This window comes from Aptenodytes forsteri, unplaced genomic scaffold (genome assembly GCF_000699145.1).
Source record: "Aptenodytes forsteri isolate BGI_AS27 unplaced genomic scaffold, ASM69914v1 Scaffold118, whole genome shotgun sequence".
NCBI lineage: Eukaryota > Metazoa > Chordata > Aves > Sphenisciformes > Spheniscidae > Aptenodytes > Aptenodytes forsteri.
The window spans coordinates 1,356,836-1,377,806 of NW_008795859.1; the positions used below are offsets into that span (position 1 = coordinate 1,356,836).

The 20,971-nt window shown below is 41.3% G+C and overlaps 1 protein-coding gene across 1 annotated transcript; it reads left to right on the plus strand.

Moving 5' to 3' along the window:
• The first annotated feature begins 6,271 nt into the window (after positions 1–6,271).
• PPP1CC (protein phosphatase 1 catalytic subunit gamma) lies at positions 6,272–16,364 on the plus strand. The gene is made up of 7 exons (XM_009283872.2): positions 6,272–6,518; positions 9,267–9,398; positions 10,637–10,867; positions 12,743–12,847; positions 13,849–14,072; positions 14,561–14,695; positions 15,132–16,364. Exons 1-7 carry the CDS (start codon positions 6,305–6,307, stop codon positions 15,219–15,221), a joined length of 1,131 nt encoding a protein of 376 aa, XP_009282147.1. The 5' UTR covers positions 6,272–6,304; the 3' UTR covers positions 15,222–16,364.
• The last annotated feature ends 4,607 nt before the right edge of the window (positions 16,365–20,971 follow it).

Consider the following 20,971-nt stretch of genomic DNA (forward strand, 5'->3'; position numbering starts at 1 on the left):
GCTTTGTCTTCCCGGGGCTCGCCTCCGCTGCTGCCCCGGAGGCTCTGCCCTTCAGCCCCAACTTTTCCCTCAGCCCTCGTGTTTCCGAGCTCTTCCTGCCCTCTGATCCCCTCTGCGCTCCCGGTGCAGTGTTGGGACCAGCCGGCTGCCCCTCTTCTGCAGCTCTAAGGAGATACTTAATTTAGTACTATTTTCGCAAGAAAGTGTTTAAAAAAACCCGGGGGTTTTCTCTTGCCTTCCGCATATGCACATGGGGTCTGTGCTTGGCTGGGTAGTCGTGGGGCTCTGGAAATAAGACCTAGCGTGTTTAAAGAGTCTGTTGAGGCAGCTTTTCACAAAGTCGGGAGGAGACTTGCATGGGTTTCAGGATATCGTGGTTTTAGCTTTGATTAGCTGCCTGCATTAATGTTACCGTAGGACTTTGGCTCTTAATTCGTAACGTATGGTGGCTTTTTAGGTGTGAATAGAGGGTTGGGTTTTGGTGTTTCAGACAGTCTGTGGAAGGGCTTATTGTCGTCTTGTTAGTGCTTTGGGTTGAAAAGAGTTGCATGGGAGTTTCTAAATCAAAGGAAAACGTAGAAGTTGCAGGGGGTGTCTTCAGCATCATCCCTCGGTTGCAGGAGTCAGCACCAGACCAGAAATGTCGACTGATCTTAGGGCAAAAGGCTGAGAAGTAGCCAATGACAAATTTTCTTCCAGGCATCAAGGAAAATCATAATTACTCAGAGAAGGAAGCTAGCCTGATCCAGCCTCATTTCACATATGTCAGGGCAGGCATCTCATCTGGACTTACACTTGAAGAGCTTGGTCAGGGATTTAACTTTTTTCCATTTGGCACAAAGTCATCTGAGATGTTGCTGAGACAAATGGTGAAGAAATGTCTTTCAGCTGTAATACACCCTTTCCTTCTTAGAAGATTTTGCTTGTGGAATGGCTTGGATAGCAAAAGGTCAGGCAGAGGAACAATAGTGCTACTCTAGAAATTATTTGGAGTTAAAAATCCTATGGATGTATTATGGGATTATTGAACTAGAATAAATAAAAGTGAATAGGGCTTTTCCTCTGATCTGTTTTGGATTTTGCCTGTTACCAATTTAAACTGTCCTGGTTTAAATTATTTAAAAGCTTCTCTTCATAAATTTAGACCAGGATTTTCCTGAAACTCTAGTGGTATGATTTGTAGATGTCAGGTCCTGTATGTCATATGTTTGGTGACATATTAATACATGCTCAATTTTACAACAGGTATTAGAATTCTTACTTGATTTCCCCTAGTGTAACTTACGCAATTTTCTCAGAAGTGTAAGTTCTTAATATCAAAAACATGGAATAAGGTAATCCTAGAAAGAGATCTGAATGATTTTGAATGATTTCTCTTGTTTAAAGTTTCAAAAAGTAGTAAGATGTACTATGTCAATATGTTATGTTCTTACCCAGCTTATATCAGTATTACACGTTTGGAGGAGATGAGAGTTCATAAATCAGGCCTCAGAAGGTTTACTGACAAGCTCTTTTAAGAGATGGTTCACGCAACTAAAGATGTTACCTGGGGTTGCATCAGCTGCCAGAACTGAAATTAAATTTTTTCCTTTATTGACATTTCAGCTGGGATTTTGGATTCCTTGAGGCAATGATTGTCTTTCAATATTTAAAACAATTACTGATGTTAGTAGCCTACGCTAGTGCTTTTTTTGTTGCTTATTAAATGTCTATTATAAATATCTTTGCCAGACAGAGTAATGATTGACCTTTGTGTCAGTCTGTCATTTTTATACTTTTTTCTAGAAAGGGCAAAATGATACTGCATTTTAGCAAACGCTGCATTTTTTATAGAGTGCTAAATTGTGTGAGTTACTGTGCAAACGCCATTCTCTTCGGTTGTTTAAAATTTACTTGACTCATCCTTTCCCTGAAACTATTCAGGTCTGGCTAGGTAGGTGACAGGACTGAACTTCCAAGGTGGAGATCTGCATGGTGTTAAATGGAGGGAAAAAAATACCTGATGTGTAAGGATTCTCATCCTATTTAGGTTTGGAGCAAACAAGAAGTTCTTTTTCAGTACGGTTCTGGTAGAACAACTGCATAATGTTAGTTGTGCAAAGTCTGGTGTGTCTGTACCAGAACTCCGTTTCAAGTGATACCCTTTTCAGACAAGGTTGCGCACAGATTAAAATCATACTCAAGCATGAAAACACTGCAAAATCTGTTTTAATAATCAGCTTACTCTCAAACTGAGTTGCCCAAATCCTTGGGCAAGCTTTAAATTTTAGAGCAATTTGGTATTTCATTACAGCTGTCTTTAAACTGTATACTTACATATTTTTATAACAGTTAACTTCAGGTGATTTTGCTAGTAAAATGCAAAGGATATGAACAGGGCGCGTTATCTCTTCCTTTTTAAAGGTAACAAACCCAAGTATTAGGGAGAGACTTGATGAAATACTTCAAATCAGTGAGAAAATACAGTTAAGCAGGTATTTGTGTTTTACAATATGCCTTAGCATTGCACTGTTGGAAGAGACCGAGAGAGCTACGCCAGTAGTGAATCTAGTCTAATGGTCGAGGTAAAGTGAAGTGGTTAAAGGGTGAATAATAAATTACTCTTGCTTTTGTTCTTAATATGAGATATTAATAATGTATTTGTGAGCGGGTTTTACTTGCTTTCTAGCCTGACTTCTCTGATCAAATTACGTTATTCTTACTTTTTCCCCAAATAGTTGATATTCTCCTACCCACATTAGGCTAGTTAGCTGAAATTATTAGTTTGTTCTTTAAAAGGCCTGGAAGTATATATTTAGCTTCTCATTCTAAGGTAAATATTTGAAGAATCTTTCTTCCTCCAGATGTTTATAATACAGAGCCATTTGGCATTGAAATGTCACAAAAAACATTTTACAGTAATATTGTTCTCAATCTTGGAAAACCGTTCAATGAAAACATTGAACATACTGATCTTTTTTTGCTGTAATTGAATTTATATTTGTTGCCCTCTTTACTATTGAGGGTTGTGTTCTGCTAGGAACAATTTCATGAGTACAGGTTGTCTAATTTTGTCACTTTTAGTAACTGTACTAACAAAAATTTTCACAAGAATAAGGCTTCCAAAGTATAGTAAATTACAGTATGCTGCACTGAGTATTGAAATGTTTCCTAAGTGTCCTTGATAGTGGATAAAGGCTTGAATATTTCTGGAACTAACTCACTTTACTGAGGAATAAGAAGGAGCAAACATGAGAGCAAATTACTCTCCTTCTAGGAGGAGTATTGTAGGCAGTAACTACATGGTTCTGAGTTTGTGGCTGTATGTGTCGGCTAAGTCAAAACTGCCAGTAGACAAGAAGATGCTAGAAAAGCTCCCTGTAAGATGAAAAATCAGTGGCATCTGTATGGTCATGGAAGGGGTTCCAGGAAATGGCAGAATTCTTGTTCAGCTCCGGGTAACGAATGAGTGACAAATCCCAAGATTCCCTGAGTGTGAGCATGGCTTCCTTTCCGTGTCATGTCAGATGGTGTTCCTATAACTTCAGCCCCTTATCCGCTTCCTTCATCTAGTGCATTGGCAGCTTTTCACAAATAAGTAGGATCTGGTTTGAAAATGGAGCTCATCGTAACATATCTAGAAAACAAGATTGAAATGTACTAGTCTTACCATGGTAACAATAAATAACAGGGTAAAATAACACAATTTAAACATATGTAAGTGGAACCCAAGTTGAAATATGTTTCTGAAAAATCTTTTCTGTGCTGCAGCCTCTGCAAACGCTATTAAGGGAACACCAAGAAATGAATGGAGGCTCCTTTGGATAAAGCCATGCAAGGCTAGAATGGTGGTAGCCATTCTGAAAGCTAAAATCCTGGTTAGTGCACTAAAATTGGCAAAAAGACTCTAAATCCTCAAACTTTCCTGTTTATACACCCACTGATTTCTATTCCTGGTAAAGCCTGTTGTATAGCTGTCAAGGAGATATTCTCTCTAATTTGCTCTAAATGGGGAAAGAGGATCATCCAGTTATTAAAAATAGTTGAGCCAAAGAGAACGGATAAACTTTTGCTGACAACAGAGAAGATTATTTCTTACAAATGCAGTTCTCCGATTTTTTTTCACCTTTCTGCTAAATACAGCGTTGATCGGGTCTGAAGGGTTGCTTGCTGTTTAGCTTCATATACTGAGATAAGTGTCTGTCTGATTCTCACAGATGTTAATCTGAAATGTGGTCAGATTTCACTTGTTGATGAGTTGGGCTACTGTGATAAAGTTTCTAATAGACAAGCAGCACTTGTTGACCTCAAACCATATAATTCTCCATAGTTTGTATAGCTTAATGTTAATTGTTTCCTGCTATGTTGCAACAATTTCTAATAATGGGAAGTAGGAGCTCTGTATTTGGAAGACAAGGATTAGATTCCTATCACTGCTGTGGATTCAAATAAGTCAGTTAAATTCTGTTTGCCCAGTCAGTGAAGTGGAGGAATTTGTCATCTCTGAGTATTTGTGATTGGCGTGAGTACCTGTTGCTACGTAGCTCTCTCCAGTGTGGAAGTATGTTATAAGATGAAAACTTTGCAGTCATGCAGAATCTTCTGTTTGATAATGCTGCTGTGAACTTTCGTCATACTAAAAAGTAGACTAGAACTTCTTCTTTTTAGAGGCTTGGGCACTGAGGAGTTGCTTTTCAGTTTCAATTTTGAATTTGAAATGATCTGATCAAAGTTGGTAGTGCCTGCAGTAAAGTAAAACCTTTTTTACATCAACCACTTTCAAATTATTTATTCCCTTTGTGCCTATGGTGCAAAACTTAATTATGAAACTGTCATCAGGAACTGCTAAAAACAAGATTAAAAACAACCTGCAATATTTTTGGAAATGTCTCTAGGATTGCAGACACTTGAACGTAAAATATGGTAAAACTGAGAGATTTGTTTAATAAGCCAAAAAATGAACTGACCTGCTGATAGACTATTTTCTTGAAAACATTTTCTGTACAAAAACTTGATTCTAGCACTTTAGTTGACAGCATTTCACCTGCTTCTTTTAATGTAATACTGAAGGAAAATGAGATGTTTGGATCACTGAAATTCCTAATATTTTTGAATATTCTACTATATTTGAATACTTTCCTAAGCATCCGTCCCTTTCATATTAAACCTGAATGAAATAATATACTCAGTTTTATAATAGCATTTGCCTTCATTAAAGAATTGTGTGGCACCAAACTGAACATTGGAAAATGCTAGCGATGGTGTAGAATTCTGTTGTACTCTACGTGCATGTGGTCTTCTGACTGTTGTACATTCTAAATCCCACAGTTCGTGACCCATTTATCCTTCACAAAGAAATGTATAAAAGTTATCCTGGATGTCAAGCGGTGTTTTAACTCCTGCAGCTGTGCTAGCTCTGTTTGCTTCCACCAAAATGACAGGGGTGCCGTTAAGTTCTTGCTCTACTTCTTTTTACTTCCTTTTCCCCCTCTGCTGGGCGGCTGTTGTACTGCACTCACCTCTGTTTGTAATACGCCTTCATTTTAGAGTTGGTATCTGTTGTTGCTTTCCAGCACTTTTCCTCCTTGTCTTGGAAAGCAATGTTAATTTTAATAATTGGAACCTACGTTCAAGTCAGTACCTCTGCAGAGATCATCCAGGCTCCAGGGAGGGATCTTTTCTGTAGTCTTCTCCATCCATTGGAGAGCTTATTTTTCCAAAACTTCTCATAATTGTACAGTGCAGAAGGTTTTACTTGTTAGAAGACTGCCCGGACTCGACATTGAAATTCAAGCTCTCGAAAAATGATTTTTAAGAACAAGAGCATCTCTGCCTAAAAGAGGATGGGAATATATTACTGTCTGGAAGTAGTGCAGCAGTACGTTGATGCAAGACGTAAATAAAATATTATTTGAAATGGGCTGACTTTTTTGCTCAGCTAATTAATCTTTAGCTTGTTCTGCTGTCAGTTCCAGACTGTCATTTCTGAGAGAGGTTATTTTTTGTGTTGAAAGAACAAATGTGCATGTACAGTACTATTGAGCTGCTCTTTTGACTTTATGACCAAGCTGCCAATTAGTATCGTACTGTCTGATCTCTGCAAGCTGCCTTGTTTTGGTCCAAAACAGAGAAAAGAAACTGTAAACACAACATTTTTCACAGTATATTATTTTTGCCTTTCTCAGTGGGACTAAGTAACTTGAAGACTTCATCAGAGAAACCGTTTAAGAAGTCATCCAGACTGAGCATCCTGCGTTTCCTTGCCAGCTCTTTCATTGTGGATGAGAAAATCCTTGCACTAAAAATACAGATTTCTCAAACCAACATGCACTTCTGCATATTTGATTCTTCTGAAGCCAAAAATACTTTTTTCCAGCTTTTCAGGATATATAGGTCAATGTTGGAAGAAATTGAACACGCTCGTTTCTTCTGCGGCGATTCTGTGTTGGATGAAAGTGGTCAAAATGTCATTGGCAGGCAGCGTGCTACAGAACTGAATCAAATTGTCCTGTTCTTTCATCCTTCTGGTATCTCTGCTAGTGAGTTTGTGAACTGCAACAAAGCGTCATTTTATCTTGTTATGGTTTTCTGCAAGCAGATGACTAAAACTGCATGAAGCTTATACTGGTTCAATGAAAATATATTGGAGAAACGTAGGAAACTTGTATCTGAAACAGTTTTCAGATTTTCATTTAATCTTCAGCAAAAATGAATGCATATGCTTTATTCATGAGCTTTAGTGACTCAGTGCGTTACATAGTCTGTATAATATTTTATACTTCTTAATTTATGGATGTGAGATACAGGGTTTGGTTTTTAGCAATTTCTAACAAGACCAAATCATAGAAAGTTAGATTTTTGGCTTCTCAGAAAACTAAATACAAGTATATTGTATTATCTCAAAAACAAAGGCAAATTGTAAAATTGTAAGAGTAAAGGAAAATTTAACATTTATAACTCAGCTAGCTGATCACTTTATTCTATAAATTTCTGTTCTTTATTGCTTCTGGATATTTGGCATTTTGAATAACTTGCTCATTGCTCAGGAGTGTTTGGAAAATTACTGTATGGATGAAAAAATAACTGTGTGGATGAAAAGCCTCATGCGTGATAAAGTGCTGTGGCAAAGATTTAACTTTCATTTATATGCTTCATTACTTTGAATATTTTAATGGAAGACATGAAGTTTAGTGGTAATTCCAGTGTTGCCATGTAATGTCAGTGTTGAGTGATAATACGTAGGCAGTGAATAATAAAGGAGCATGTAGTGCTTGAAAGATAACATTATTAAAGCCATGACTTTTGACCTACAATTAACTTAATGTCACTGTCAGTATACATTGTAATTTGAACTAAAGTTTAATTTTGAAGCTTGTTTGAGCAAAGGTGATGTGTTTTAGGGTATTGTCAATGATTATGTAAGGCAGCCTGTGCCACCATGACTAGGGTCTCTGGGAGTCGGTACGCAGGGTAGAATTGTTTTGGTAGTAACATTTTAAGTGCTGGTAGAGATTGTGTCCAATGACACTTGATTTTATGGATGGATATTACACAATCGTTATTTTATTCTTGGTCTAGATAAGATGTACGTTGACTAAACAATGTTTTCTACTCTTGATCAGAGGCTTGCACAAAAGTAGGAAACTTCTGTGCTAATGAGAAACTGTAATCCCTTTGGAACACAATCATTTTTGTTCTTATTCTTCCTAAAACATGCCCTCTGCACCCCCTGCCACGGCCTTTCCTACTGCAGTTCTCACTTCTTGATTTCATATAGTGCAAGGCCCACAGTGACGGTACAGAGATTTGAGTCATCTGTAGCTTCCAGATTTCTCACTCTGAGGTTAAACAGTATCAAGGGAATTGGACTGAAATGGTATCTAAAAGGTTATTTAGGAATTCAGGAAGGTAATATTGCATAGGTTCTTGTATTTGAAAGGGTTTGGGGCTTGTTGCTTGCTTGCTTGTTTTGCAACTGAAGACCAAGCCTTTTTGGACAAGAGCATAGATTCTTCAGTCTCAATGCCCTATGAGTTGTATGCAGTAAGTCGCCTAACTAGGCAACATTACCAGTGTAGTGATTTTGTTTCTGGAGGTGTTGTCAGAGTGTTTCCAGGCATCTGAGGCTAAAGTTCTGAGGTCATTTGGCTTTGATGTGGCTAAACCAATGGGTTATGTTGTAGAAGGTGACTGCTCTTATTCTATAATCTTACTGGAATTTGCTGCAGGGTTTCTTTTGCTTCAGTCTTACCAGTGCTCCATGTTGTCACTGGTTTTGACACCAAATAAAAATATAATAAGCTTCACCAGTAATGGCATAATCACAATTTTTTATTTAGTCTTATCCTAACCCTGATAAATGCTGTTGCATGCAATTTAGCCATAATTACAGCATTGCTGCCGTAGAAATGTCCTTTGTATTTCTGGACAACAGAAATGGGGGGAGGGTGATAGATAAATGGAGGGAAAGCTGTGCTGGTGGCTGTAGAAACTTGTTCAGGCCAAGCTGGTGTCCTTATTGTCCAGACTAGGAAAGAAAGCTTTGATGGACATTAAAGGGAACCAACTATTGTTGCAGTGGGAGAGATTGAAGCAGTAATGGGGGGGGGGGCTGAGGCTGGGAGATAGATCTCCTAGTAGCTTGTCTTTACTGTGCTCAAAGGCAATGATAAGGAGAGCTGTTTCATCATTGTGATCCAAAAATGTTTCCTTATGTATAGTTCTGACCTTCCAATCATATGCTTATTGTTCTTCAGTATTTACTAACTGCAGTGTAGAATGGGGCAGTACAGTATTTACTGGTACTGTAGTCTTGTTTGTTTAGATACTGTCTTGGGCAAGGTTATATGATAGTTCAGCGAAGCTTACACATCTGAGCGACAATGTTGCTGATTAAATGGGAGACTTCCTTTTCTCAAGTTCAGACAGCTTTCCAGAGAACAAGTGTATAACTGCTTCATTAAAAAAAATATATATCTCTCTATATATAGTCACATTGTGCAAGATAGGTTTTATAACTAAATAGAACTAAACTGATGCTATTTAAAATGTGACATTTAACGGGGGAAGTGTTGAGCCATGAATTCTGTTAAATGAAAGTAGCATAAAACTGAAACAGAATGCACTACCCTTTCTCTGGTAACACGGCAGTGCAGCTTCACCTCAGCAGACTGATATTACCCTGTTATCTTCTCATTCTGTAGTACAGTGGCATTTAGTCAGGCTCTTAAAAATAACACTAGGGATATTGTTGATTTTGATAACTGACTTCTGACTCCTTCCAACAGTGCGAGGATCAAAACCAGGCAAAAATGTCCAACTTCAAGAGAATGAAATTAGAGGACTGTGCTTGAAATCCAGAGAAATCTTTCTGAGTCAGCCTATTCTACTAGAACTTGAAGCTCCACTAAAAATATGCGGTGAGTACTGTGATTTTGATTTGATGCTGAGGAGGGGTGTCCGGTAAATGCAGACCTTGAGCTGAGAACAAGTGCCAGATGCTACTTTCACTTATTAACAGTGGAACTAATAAAATTATTGTAGCAAAAGGGAAAATAAAACCCTGCTGGATGCTTAGGGTGGAGGAGTGGGGAGGAGGTAACAAACGTGGGAACTGGAGCGGGGACCAAAATAATTCAAACCCAAAAAGTAACTGGTCCAGTTTCACCAGGTCTCTTGGGGAAGGGATTTACATGAAGTTTTGGAAAGGAGTTTTTGTGTCAATGAAATAATGTTTGGCCCAGTCATGACTGAACAAGGGGAAACAAAGGAGAAGTACAGTAATTTATTGTAGCTACTATTCAGAGTTGAACGGTGGTTTGACAATATTTTAAAATGCTGCTGGGAACTTAAATTACTGTACTGTTTCTTGGAATTACTTTCTCGTTTGGTTTCACCATACTTGTACAAAGTGGTGCTCATTTTGCACACACAAAGTGTGTACAAGTCTAGTTACGCTAGAAGAATGAAGAATGTCAAAATAAAAGCCTCAATAAATGGACTTTAAAAAGCTTCCAGCAAACAGTATTTTATCCTACTCCAACACTGAGGATTTACTTCAAATTGAAGTAGCTTGTTCAATATTTATAACATTGGTAGTCTAAAACCATGATTTAGTGTTCTGCTTGTCAGAAACAAAACCATGATTTAAACCAAAGGCAGAAATACCAATTTCATTTTCGATACACCTTCACTGCTAGAATTTGAGTTACTGAGTGTTTCAAGAAAACACCAGAGGTGGGACAAAGGAAAGCAAGTTCCCCAGGTGGTCAGTTTTCCATCAATATTACTAATGTTGTGTGGAAATACCAAGAATGAGGTAAAGGTTCCTGATCTCACAGCCACTAGTCAAGTAAAGGATTTAACTGGATGTCAGATTTTTATTTGAACATGCAGTTGGTTTCTTGGAATCTTGATTTTGTTTTACACGCGTGTGAATATTTTTAAATAGCTACATACTTCATCGTAGGGCAGTTAACCATTGCATTACATAGATGTCAAACTTCAGAATGTGATGATTTTATATACATTAAGATAAACTAATTTTTAAGTATGTTGTAGGCAGTATCTAACTGCAAGCTTTTTTTTCTTTCTCTAGAATCAATCAAAGAATGTAGCAAAGGGTCACTTACATGTCGTTTCTGAATACTCTTTACAGGCGACATCCATGGACAGTACTATGACTTGCTTCGACTCTTTGAATACGGAGGTTTTCCACCAGAAAGCAACTACCTGTTCCTTGGTGATTATGTTGACAGAGGAAAACAATCTTTAGAAACAATTTGTCTTCTATTGGCCTACAAAATTAAATACCCAGAGAATTTTTTCCTCCTCAGAGGGAACCATGAATGTGCCAGCATCAATAGAATTTATGGGTTTTACGATGAATGTAAGTACTACAGATGTGTGCATCTTTGGCTTGGGAAAGCAGGGTAGGAGGTGCTAGTGCTGTGGTGTTAGGTGATTCTTTCTGAACTTGCAGTTCCCTTTGTGCACTTCAGGGGGGCCCTTGGCCTATTTTAGGAAGGGAAATGTGTCCTTTCCCTGATCCTATTGGAGTCCGATCCTCACAGTACAAAGCAGCATGCAAGTGGGTAATTTTATTTATTGGCTGCTGTGTTAACTAACAGTTCTCACTGGTACATATTGTTAAAGTTCTTAAGATAAGGTCATCTAATGAGAGATGAGAGAATTTTGCTTGATGTGCTTTACAAAAGTTCACCTCCGTTTCTTTCATCTGAGGGATCATGTATACTTGTGTTACAACTTAACTTGGAGAATGGGCTGGTCTTCACTGTGGTTATGTTACAGTGCTTGCAGTCTACTTCATATTAAGACCTGTAATTTTGTAATGTTAAAAAAAAAAAAAAAAAAAAAACTGTGTTAACTAACAGTTCTCACTGGTACATATTGTTAAAGTTCTTAAGATAAGGTCATCTAATGAGAGATGAGAGAATTTTGCTTGATGTGCTTTACAAAAGTTCACCTCCGTTTCTTTCATCTGAGGGATCATGTATACTTGTGTTACAACTTAACTTGGAGAATGGGCTGGTCTTCACTGTGGTTATGTTACAGTGCTTGCAGTCTACTTCATATTAAAGACCTGTAATTGTAATGTTAAAAAAAAAAAAAAAAAAAAAAAGACTTTGCCCTTCTCCGGATGCAGTCCTGCTGTATTGTGTGCTGTTGCTTTGGCCAAAACCAGTATTTCCTTTCATAAATGGGGCAAAGCATGTGTGAAGCCTTCAGTCTGATGCGTGCTCGGATTGAGCACCGGATACTTGCTCTCTTGGTAGGTGGCTTCAGCTGCAGAAGTTGTTACTTGAACCAGTACGTCAGCCTTTCAATGAAGAAATGTGCTTGTATTTATTTGGCATCATGAGCACTCCTTTTGAACAAATGCAATGTTGCTATGCAGTTAATGTAGCAGCTCTGTCACTGCAGAGTGCATTAAGGTCTATTGTGACGGAGGCTATACGTAGACCTTACCCTAACATAACAAGTAATTTTGCTGTGAAGTAGAAGTGCATGTTCATGTTTCAAAGGATGTGATTTAATAAATCCAGATAACGTAAAAGACATTAAACTGTTAAATTAATTGTGCACTGAAGCATTCTCACAACTTCTGTTGTGGGACACGCTTGGCTTGTAGCTTACAAGATGTACTCTCCATGTTTTGTTCTCCTTCAATGAGGAAACAAAGATGTGTGGTATTTCAGAGTTGACTCCTCAGAGATTAATCACAGGCTTAGTCATATATCGCAAATATGTTCAGGGTTCATATCTGTTGGGAGAGTCCCTTTGAAAGTAAAACTGTAGCAGTTTCATTTTTCAGTCCTTCTTTGCCTAGAGAGACTTTATGTGATAAAGTACTAGCATGAGTTTAAAGGAAATCTGCTTTCCAAGAATTGCTGTCTTCCCCTGAAGAAAACAGCAAATGGCAAGATTTTCTGAAATGGATCTAATTTTCAAAAGCAAAGTTGGGACTGGAGAGTCTGGCTGCCAACAATGGAATGTTGTTCTGTTGAACAGACTTCTGCTATCCTCAGCACCACGTCAGAGCGCTCTGCCACACTGAAAGAGACCTTTGCAACTTTCTTAAAAGCAATGAAGTATGTCAGTTGGTATCAGAGAAGATAAATTGTGTATAGGCTTTAATGCTAACTTTTTGCAAGTCTTAGTAAACTTAAAGCAGCCACGTTAGGTTGGTTGTAGTTGTGTTAGGAAAGCATATTGACTGTTCTTTCTCCCAAATGTCTTCCAGGTAAGAGAAGATACAATATTAAGCTGTGGAAAACCTTCACAGACTGTTTCAACTGTTTACCAATTGCAGCTATTGTGGATGAGAAAATATTCTGCTGTCATGGGGGTAAGTAACAGTTCCTTAGTTGATATTTGAGAAACTGTAATACTCTAGTATCAGTCATGGCAATTTCATGTTTACGTTGCTGAAGCTTCAAAACTTCAGGGATTTTTCTCTCCCTTGGCTCGTGTATGAGGTAGGGTTGAGCTTGATTAGTGTCACTTTTGTGAATCATTGAGCTGGTAGTTTTGTAGCTTCAGACACAATGATCTGCTTTTCCTTTTATACCAAAAGGCATACTAATAGCCTCTCCTTTTGAGTAAAGAATCCTTGCAGGTTTTTTTTAGACTTGCGTGACTAGAAGTTTTATGTGCATTCTGAAAACATATGTTTTCATAGGATGGTTTGGGTTAGAAGGCACCTTTTAAAGATGGTTTAGTAGAGTCCGCCCTGCCATCGGCAGGGACATCTTTCACTAGATCAGGTTGTTCAAAGCCCCGTCCAACCTGAGGGGTTTGGTGCTTCATTTGTAGAAATTGGCTCTGTTATGCTATGTGATACTTGCTTCATGCAGCTTTTCAAAGTAATAAAATACATGTTGCACCTTAAATGTTTCATCGCTTGCAAGTAATTACAGTTGCCCAGGGAGACATATCAGTGAAAAATGGTATGAGGTCTGTTTGATATGGGATTTCATCTTACTAGACCTGATTGTTAAAATAAACATACACTGTGATTTCTAGTATTAACGCCTCTTTTACTTAACAGCTCTTTTAACAGACACTTGCAAAATATTACAGTGAGATTATTGTAATCCTGTAAAATGTGGAAATGGCTTTGCTTATCTTGCTCCCAGTAAATCTTCTAGAAGGTGACTTTCCTGTTACAAAAGGTTTAAAACAAATGCTGGATTAAAAAAATGTAAGTTAACATTGTCATTGAACTATGTAAAATTGCAACGGTGAATCGGTTTGAATACAAGTTACTTTTGTCTTGAATTAATACCTCAATCTTGCGGAGCAGAGTTGGACTAAAATGTGAACTGCACGTGTCTTAACTCTGAACAGGCTTGTCACCAGACCTTCAGTCAATGGAACAGATAAGACGAATTATGCGCCCCACTGATGTACCAGATCAAGGTCTACTCTGTGATCTCCTGTGGTCTGACCCTGACAAGGATGTCTTAGGATGGGGTGAAAATGACAGAGGAGTGTCCTTCACGTTTGGTGCTGAAGTGGTTGCTAAGTTTCTCCATAAACATGATTTGGACCTCATATGTAGAGCTCATCAGGTATTTTAATTTTGCACATTAAACCATAGAATAACTTAGGTTCAGAGGGACCTGAGGTGGTCATCTGGTCCAACCCTACACACGTGTACTCAACACAGGACAAACCAGCGTAAGCCCGAGTTGCTGAGAATCTTGTCCAGCCAAGTTTTAAATATCTGCAAGGATCGAGATTCCACTGTCTCTGAACAACTTGTCCCAATGTTTAACAACCCTTGCAATTAACATTTTTTTTTTTTCTTAATACGTCTAAACTGGGACTCTGGTTCCTGAACAAGATTGTCTTGCACCTGGCAGAATCCTGTTTTTCTCATTGCTAGTGGACTCTGCTGAACTGGGTCCTGTGATGTTCTTCCTGTTTTGGTGTAAAAGTTTGGAACTCGTGCTCCTTAGACGTAGCCAGCTTTTCAGTTGCTGGTGCTCTTCAAGCAGCTTTGCACCTTGGCAGGAAGAAGTTGCCCAGTCTAATATTTCTGCTTTTCTCTCTAAAGGTTGTTGAAGATGGATATGAGTTTTTTGCAAAAAGGCAATTGGTAACTCTCTTTTCTGCCCCAAATTACTGTGGAGAATTTGATAATGCGGGTGCCATGATGAGTGTGGATGAAACTCTAATGTGCTCTTTTCAGGTACGGTATCTGAAGATTTTACCTCCTGGTTAGCGTAGTCACGCTTTAAACTTGCTTTATTTTGAATTGATACTTTACTGTTACAAAACCATAATGCTTGTTTCAAATAGATCTTTACAGATACCACATGTAGACAGGGCTGTGTTTGCACTTATGTCTTCAAAAATGTGATAAGCCCTTGCTGCTGTGAGTAGATGAACTGTTCTACCCTGGAATTAAATCATCCAGGCAAAGTGACCGGCTGTTAGCCTGCTTCCATTGGCACGGGCTCTCCGATCAGCTGCTCTAAGCCCTGTCATAGCTCTGAGTAGGAAACGCATTTATTTCTTGGCACATTTATGACCAGTCCAGATGACCTGTATAATGTCAGTGAAGTGAATTAATTGATTGTAAGAAAGCGAAAACTTTTTGCTAAATGACTGAACTACCTTTTCAGATCTTGAAACCTGCAGAGAAAAAGAAGCCCAATTCCAGCAGACCTGTAACGCCTCCCAGGGGTATGATCACAAAACAAGCAAAGAAATAGTCACTTTGGCGCTGCCTTCTTGGGACTTGTATTATAGTATATAACCTCCATTTTTAAAACTGTAATGTGTACTGTTCAGCTTGCTCAAAATAGATAATGTGTTTGTGGTTTTCCTTTTGATTTGATGAATGGCATTTGCTGGTTGTAACAGCAAATGAAAGACTTTTCTCCCTCCCAGGAAAAGAGTTTTAAACTTCCCTTTCGTTGGTGTTACAGCTGTACACTCCACAGCATCTTATCCTGTCATTATGGGTAATTGTACAACTGACTTTCTGAATCTGTACAATGAGTAGTGTAAATGCTTGTTTTCTTCTTTAGGATCTAAAGAGGGCACTAGTGTGCTGTGAGAGTAGAAATTTGTTACTGTCAGAAATTACATACTGTTTATACAAACCACTGTGAACTTTTTTTACGTTAAAATTTGTTTTAAAGGGATTGCTTTTCTTTTAATGTCTTGTCATGTACACGTTAGTTTTATTGCTGTCAACATTAGAAATAACCTTCAACCTCGCCAGCGTGGCTGGTATGATGTATATTTAATTCAGACACACATCCCTCTCCGTATACTTCAATTAAAGCCATTATTTTAAGTGTTTGTGTCTCTTTCCTGAAGCCAAAGTTTGCTTAGAAAACTGTTCGTACACGACCCACCACACTGAGTTGGCAGGGCTTTCCATTCACGCCTTCCCTTGGAGATAAAAGGAGGTCCTGACTTGAAATAGGAAGTAGAAATGCTGTGCTGTTTATTCTATTCACGGTAAAAGCAAACACGTTTTTGTACAGTTTCCGTACGTTCGATCGAGTGGACCGTTTCACAGTGGCATCGGGCCCGTGGCAGCCAGCGTCAGAAAGCTGGAAGTTATGGAAGTGGCTCTAGATCTGCCTGAATGGTTTTGTGCGTTTTAGCCTAAGGACTTTGTTCTACGAAGAAGCCTAGAAAATAGCTGATAAGCCAACCACAGGTGTTGATCTTGATCACCGGTTTATATAAATCTCTCACAGAATCTTGTTTTTTAAAAACTGTTACTCTTTTTTGAACAGATAACAGTGTACAATACCATGTAGTGAAAAATCACTTATTAAATGAAGAAATTGTTAAATCTTCTCAGTGTCAGTTTATCACAACATACACACTACTGCTATCAGAGGACCTGACTTAGATAAATAAATTGTTCTGGAAACCCACAAATTCTCGGTTTGGATTTGTCTAAGCTGCAAGCGCTAGAGGTATGTTTTTAAACAGGAGCGCTGGATTTAGATCTGGTTCTGGAACTTTAATGCACGTGCTGCCCTTAAATGCAGGCACCCTCCCACCAGAGGGGGTGGGCGCAGGCGTGAAGCTCCCAGAGCGCTTGATGCGTTGCTGTGGATCTGCAGAACCGTCTCGCGAGCAAGTCGGAACACTGCAGTTCGGCAGCTGAAGGGGCTGGTACCCGAACTTCTGTTTCTCGCAGCCCTGTGGTCAGGGTGGCTGTGGGCCGAGGCTTCCCGGGCTGGTGTAGCAGCAGCGGTTCCCAGAGGTACGCGTGCGTGGGAGGACACGCTCCTCTCGGCTCGTGTTGATTGTTCCATGTTTTGAGTGGGGTTTGCCTTGAATAAAAGTACTGCTTTGTTGGGACCGTGGACTTAAGAGGGTCGTAGCTGAGGACAAGACCAAGATCCTCTGGTTCTTGATTAAAGAACTGTAAATTCTTGGCGAAGAAGGACAGTTAGTGAACTTTACAGCTGCTGTCTGTTCCGTGTGCGAGGCTGGGTGGACACGAGCTAAAGCAGGTTGGATTGAAGGTGATGGGTGAGGTGCGGTGCCGGCTCCGGGCAGCCGGCGCTCTTGCCCTCGGCAGGAAGGCACCGGCACCGTTGGTCTGTGTTCTCCATCCGCTGCCTCCGCTCTCGGGTGCCTCGTTTAGAAGTCAAATGAGGTGGCTGGTTCGGTACCGCCGGCCCGTTCTGAAAGGGCTGCAGTGATGAACTGCTGCTGCTTGGTGGGATCTGGTTACGAAGGAGGAGTTTCTGTCACTGAAATGCCCAGCCCAGCTAAACCAGCAGCTCTGTTCTGGCGTCCCGCTTCGCAGATGAGTTTCCCTTCGCTTCTGGAGTGAGCTGAGCTTTTTTGACAAGAATGCATTTTCTGGGCAGTCCCCAGCCATTGATTTTACGTTTTAATGTATTTCTCTGCCAAATCAAAGAGCCTTTTTCCTACTCTGAAGCCTTTTTTTTTTCCCTCCCTCTAAAGCTAATTAATCAAACCGCCTCTTGGTAACTTTTGATGAGCTCATTAGATTAAGTGTCAGAGATTGCCTGTTAAAGGCTTTCTCGCAAATTTACTTTCACCCTTTAAATCACATTTGTGGTTTTCTTTATAGCTCTATAATTTTTCTCCCTCCTTGTAAAATAGTCACCCGCGTGTCTTTTATTGATCTAGTGAATAATAGAGCACATGTGGAACCAGTTTTTATTTGACTTGTATCTAAAGGCATGCGTTAACCTGTCTCTGCAACCATTAGCTCGCCAACCATTCTACGTGTCACCGTCACACCTTTTTCCTCTCTGACTTGTTTTTTCTCTCCTCAAATGCAGTTTTAGTGACACACGTGCCTGTTCTGGGCTGCATTTTCTGCTTGGCTGCATTCCCCTGGGGTGGTTCATGTGCCTCGAACTCGCCAGGTGCTCGGTGTGAAGGAAGTCCCATGGCACCGTGGTGGAGGCGGACAGGTTCCTGTTCCGCAGCAGAGGCAGGAAGGAGAGAAGACCTGCTGATGTCACTACAGGCGGTGATCAAAAGTTCAGAGGCACCTTTTATGGCCATTCATTGGGGTTGGGTTTTTTGATCAGTGGAGGGAGAGAAGGAGCAGCAGATGCCGATTTCCTATTGTTTTTCAGTACTGGTACTTGTAGGAACGTCTAGTTTACGCACGGAACGGGCAGAACAGCATGTGAGCCTCCTGAGGCCCTTCTCCCCGCAGCCCCACCACCCTGCCGCCCTTTCCCGCTGGCCCAAAGCTTTGTAGAAGTTGCAAAGGGCAGACTGTAGCAGGGAGGGGTACCAGGCCTTGCTGAAGAGCTCCACAAAAGGTTGCAGGAAAGTTGTGATAAACCCAAGCTCTCTTCAGTCCTCATCTTGTGCCCTTTGCAGTACACCACAGTCCAACTTAAATGTGTTACTCCGGAGAAGAGTGGCAAGATTTGAGGCACTATCTATCGATTTGGTGTTACTCTAGATAGTGGTGTGTTTCTCTGAAATGAGTCCTCTTTGCCACCTAGCTGTCGAAAAGCTATTTTTCAGCACAGGTCATCTTTGGTTGTTCCTGGTTTGCTTTAGGATGTGTTGGTGCTATTGTGGTTTTCAGTCCTGAGTTGTTGGGTGAAGCTGCGGTACTTTAAAACCAACAACAAGACATTAATTTTGCTTGCCGTGTTAAGACCTGATCCCCAACGCTGCTCAGGATTTTCGGGCACACGAGTCCCTGATGTGTACGATGTACTTTAAGACCCAAATTTAACCTCTGAACGATATTAATTGTTGAATGAGAACCGGATCTAGAAAAGAACATTTTGGGGGTGCAGCAGCATCAGGCCCCTGTGCATTGTGAAGCATTGGGACCCCCACAGTCAAAGCGCCTGGGCTGTGGCGGGGCGTTGGAGGGGGCGAGGGGCCGATGCGGCGTGCTCGAGGTGGGCTGAGCTACCCGTGCGCTGGCCCGTAGGCCCCCGAGGTGCCACATAAAGCAGTTCTTCCTCAAAGTCGTGGCTTGCAAGGTGTGACACAAAGCATGCTCTCCTCAGGGATTTTGGGCAGCTGGTGAGTGCCTGAGGTCGAGCTCTTTCCAAGCAGTCGGGTTTTCTACCCTTCCCACTTCTGTTGAAAAGAGGGGCTTGAGCCTCAGGGGTTTCAGCGTTGGAAAACATTCTTTCTGGTCTCTTGTTTTCATGGGCATTTGTGTTTAAGTTAAAAAAAGCTCTTTTTCTTTGTAAGATGCAGTCCTATCCCTTCTTCATTCCACTGGCCATCGTCTGTCTCTGTTCCCCTTTGATGTCAGGCGACCGGCACTGACACCCGGCCACACCAGTCCCTCGTATGCTGGAATTTAACGGCTGGGGGCCAACACTGCCCCAAGGCTGGTTCTGACGTCCTGCCCTGGGGGCACGGCAGCCGCTGGCAGTCCCGGGGGTGGCGGCGCTGAGCGTGGCACTGGGCTCCGGACTCTGCCCCAGTGCTTTGGGGAGTCCGTGGGCTTCATGCTCTGCAGCTCAGGCACATGGTCCTGACCCCATCATCCCAGAGCAGAGAGCTCAGACTGAGATTAACAGACTTGGCTTGTGAAAAAGTGTGCTATTACCGTAAAAAGAAACGTAGCAATCAGGAGTTCAACCCGCCGGCAGGCTGGGAAGAGGTTTAAGGTGAGGCCCTGGGGCGAGGCTGCTGAGCTCCCCCTGCTCCAGTCCTTTAACGCCGGATTCACTCTTAAATCACACCCTGGGCACCAGCCTGGTCCTCACCAAGAGCTTTGCAGCTCTGCTGGCAGCATCTCCTCCCGCTAGACAGCTGAGGCACCTCGCGGATGTGGTTAACGTGCAGTTCCTCGGAGCTCAGTGTGCACATACTGATCATTGGGATTTTAGTTAAATTCTGAGAATGAGGTTTCGCATTTGTGATCGCCCTGGTAGCTCCGCTCAGCAGCTGTGCTCAGAGGCCAGGTGAGCCTGTGCTGGTGCGTGGTACAAAGAGGTCTCAGCTCATGGGGGAGCAGAAGCTGGCTGTTTTCTCCTTAAAACCTGTACTCCTTACTGAAAAGGGGGTCGGGTCTGTTGAGCTCTCGGGAGAAGAGCTGCCATCTGCAGTTCTGGTCCTGAGCTGGTGCCTTCCACCATTAGCTGATTGTGTTGGTGTTTACTGGAGTCAGCTGAGACCAAAATGCCTAAATTAGCTGGAAACTCCCAGGATAAAAGTCCTCCCTGCTGCTGCTCCAGGGCTGTGCCTTTGCTGTCCTACTCCTGGGTGCTCAGCTGCTCTCTGCAAGTAGGTGGTTTGGGGTGATGGTCGAGGGACAGGGGTTTCAGAGCTCTGGGAGGGCATTGCTTGTGCTGATTCCCCATCACCCCGGGCAGGAGGACAGGGACGGGCCCGTGCATTTTGGGACTGAGGTGCTAGAAAATGTTCAGGTTCCAGGAAAAGTTTTAGGCACTCTCCAGGAGGAAACCCTTTCCAAGAAACAAATGTCTTTAGGCTTTGAAAGTGTAAACATGGAGCGACACCTCTTCATTAGGGAAGAATTAGAAATATTTCAGGTTTGTCCTAGCAGAGGTGCGAGAGAGATGTGTCCTTGATCCTTTCTGCAGCTGAGTTTGCTCAGGGCACTTCCAAAACCAGCTCGTGTTTGAAAGACAGAGGGGAACCCTAAGCAAGAAGAGGCTTTCTGATAACGCGTGAGCCTGTAAACGGAGGCAGGTTAATCGAGGCCTAATTTCTAGGGTTTACACTTTTGTAATCCTTTTGATCCCTGGACCTTCACCTCCTTTGTGGGACTAATCTGTGCCCCCGCTCAGCAGCCGAGCTCTGATCGCAGCAGAGGCTCACGATTTCATTTCACGCCTATCCTGGATGTCTGCTCGGTCTGTCGGGCGGGCTGGGGGGGGGGGGGGGGGGCTGATTAAAAAAAGTTTAAAAACAAAAAAAAGTTTAAACTCCATTCGGCCTGTCCTGTTCCGGCAGCTTCCGCTCAGGGACGTATCGCAGCGAGCCTGGGGGAAAA

Coding starts and splice junctions, on each gene's coding strand:
- PPP1CC (XM_009283872.2), top strand. CDS start 6,305: ATGCACTTCTGCATATTTGATTCTTCTGAAGCCAAAAATACTTTTTTC. Junction 9,399..10,636: donor AGCTCCACTAAAAATATGCG/GTGAGTACTGTG, acceptor TACTCTTTACAG/GCGACATCCATGGACAGTAC. Junction 14,073..14,560: donor TCATATGTAGAGCTCATCAG/GTATTTTAATTT, acceptor TTCTCTCTAAAG/GTTGTTGAAGATGGATATGA.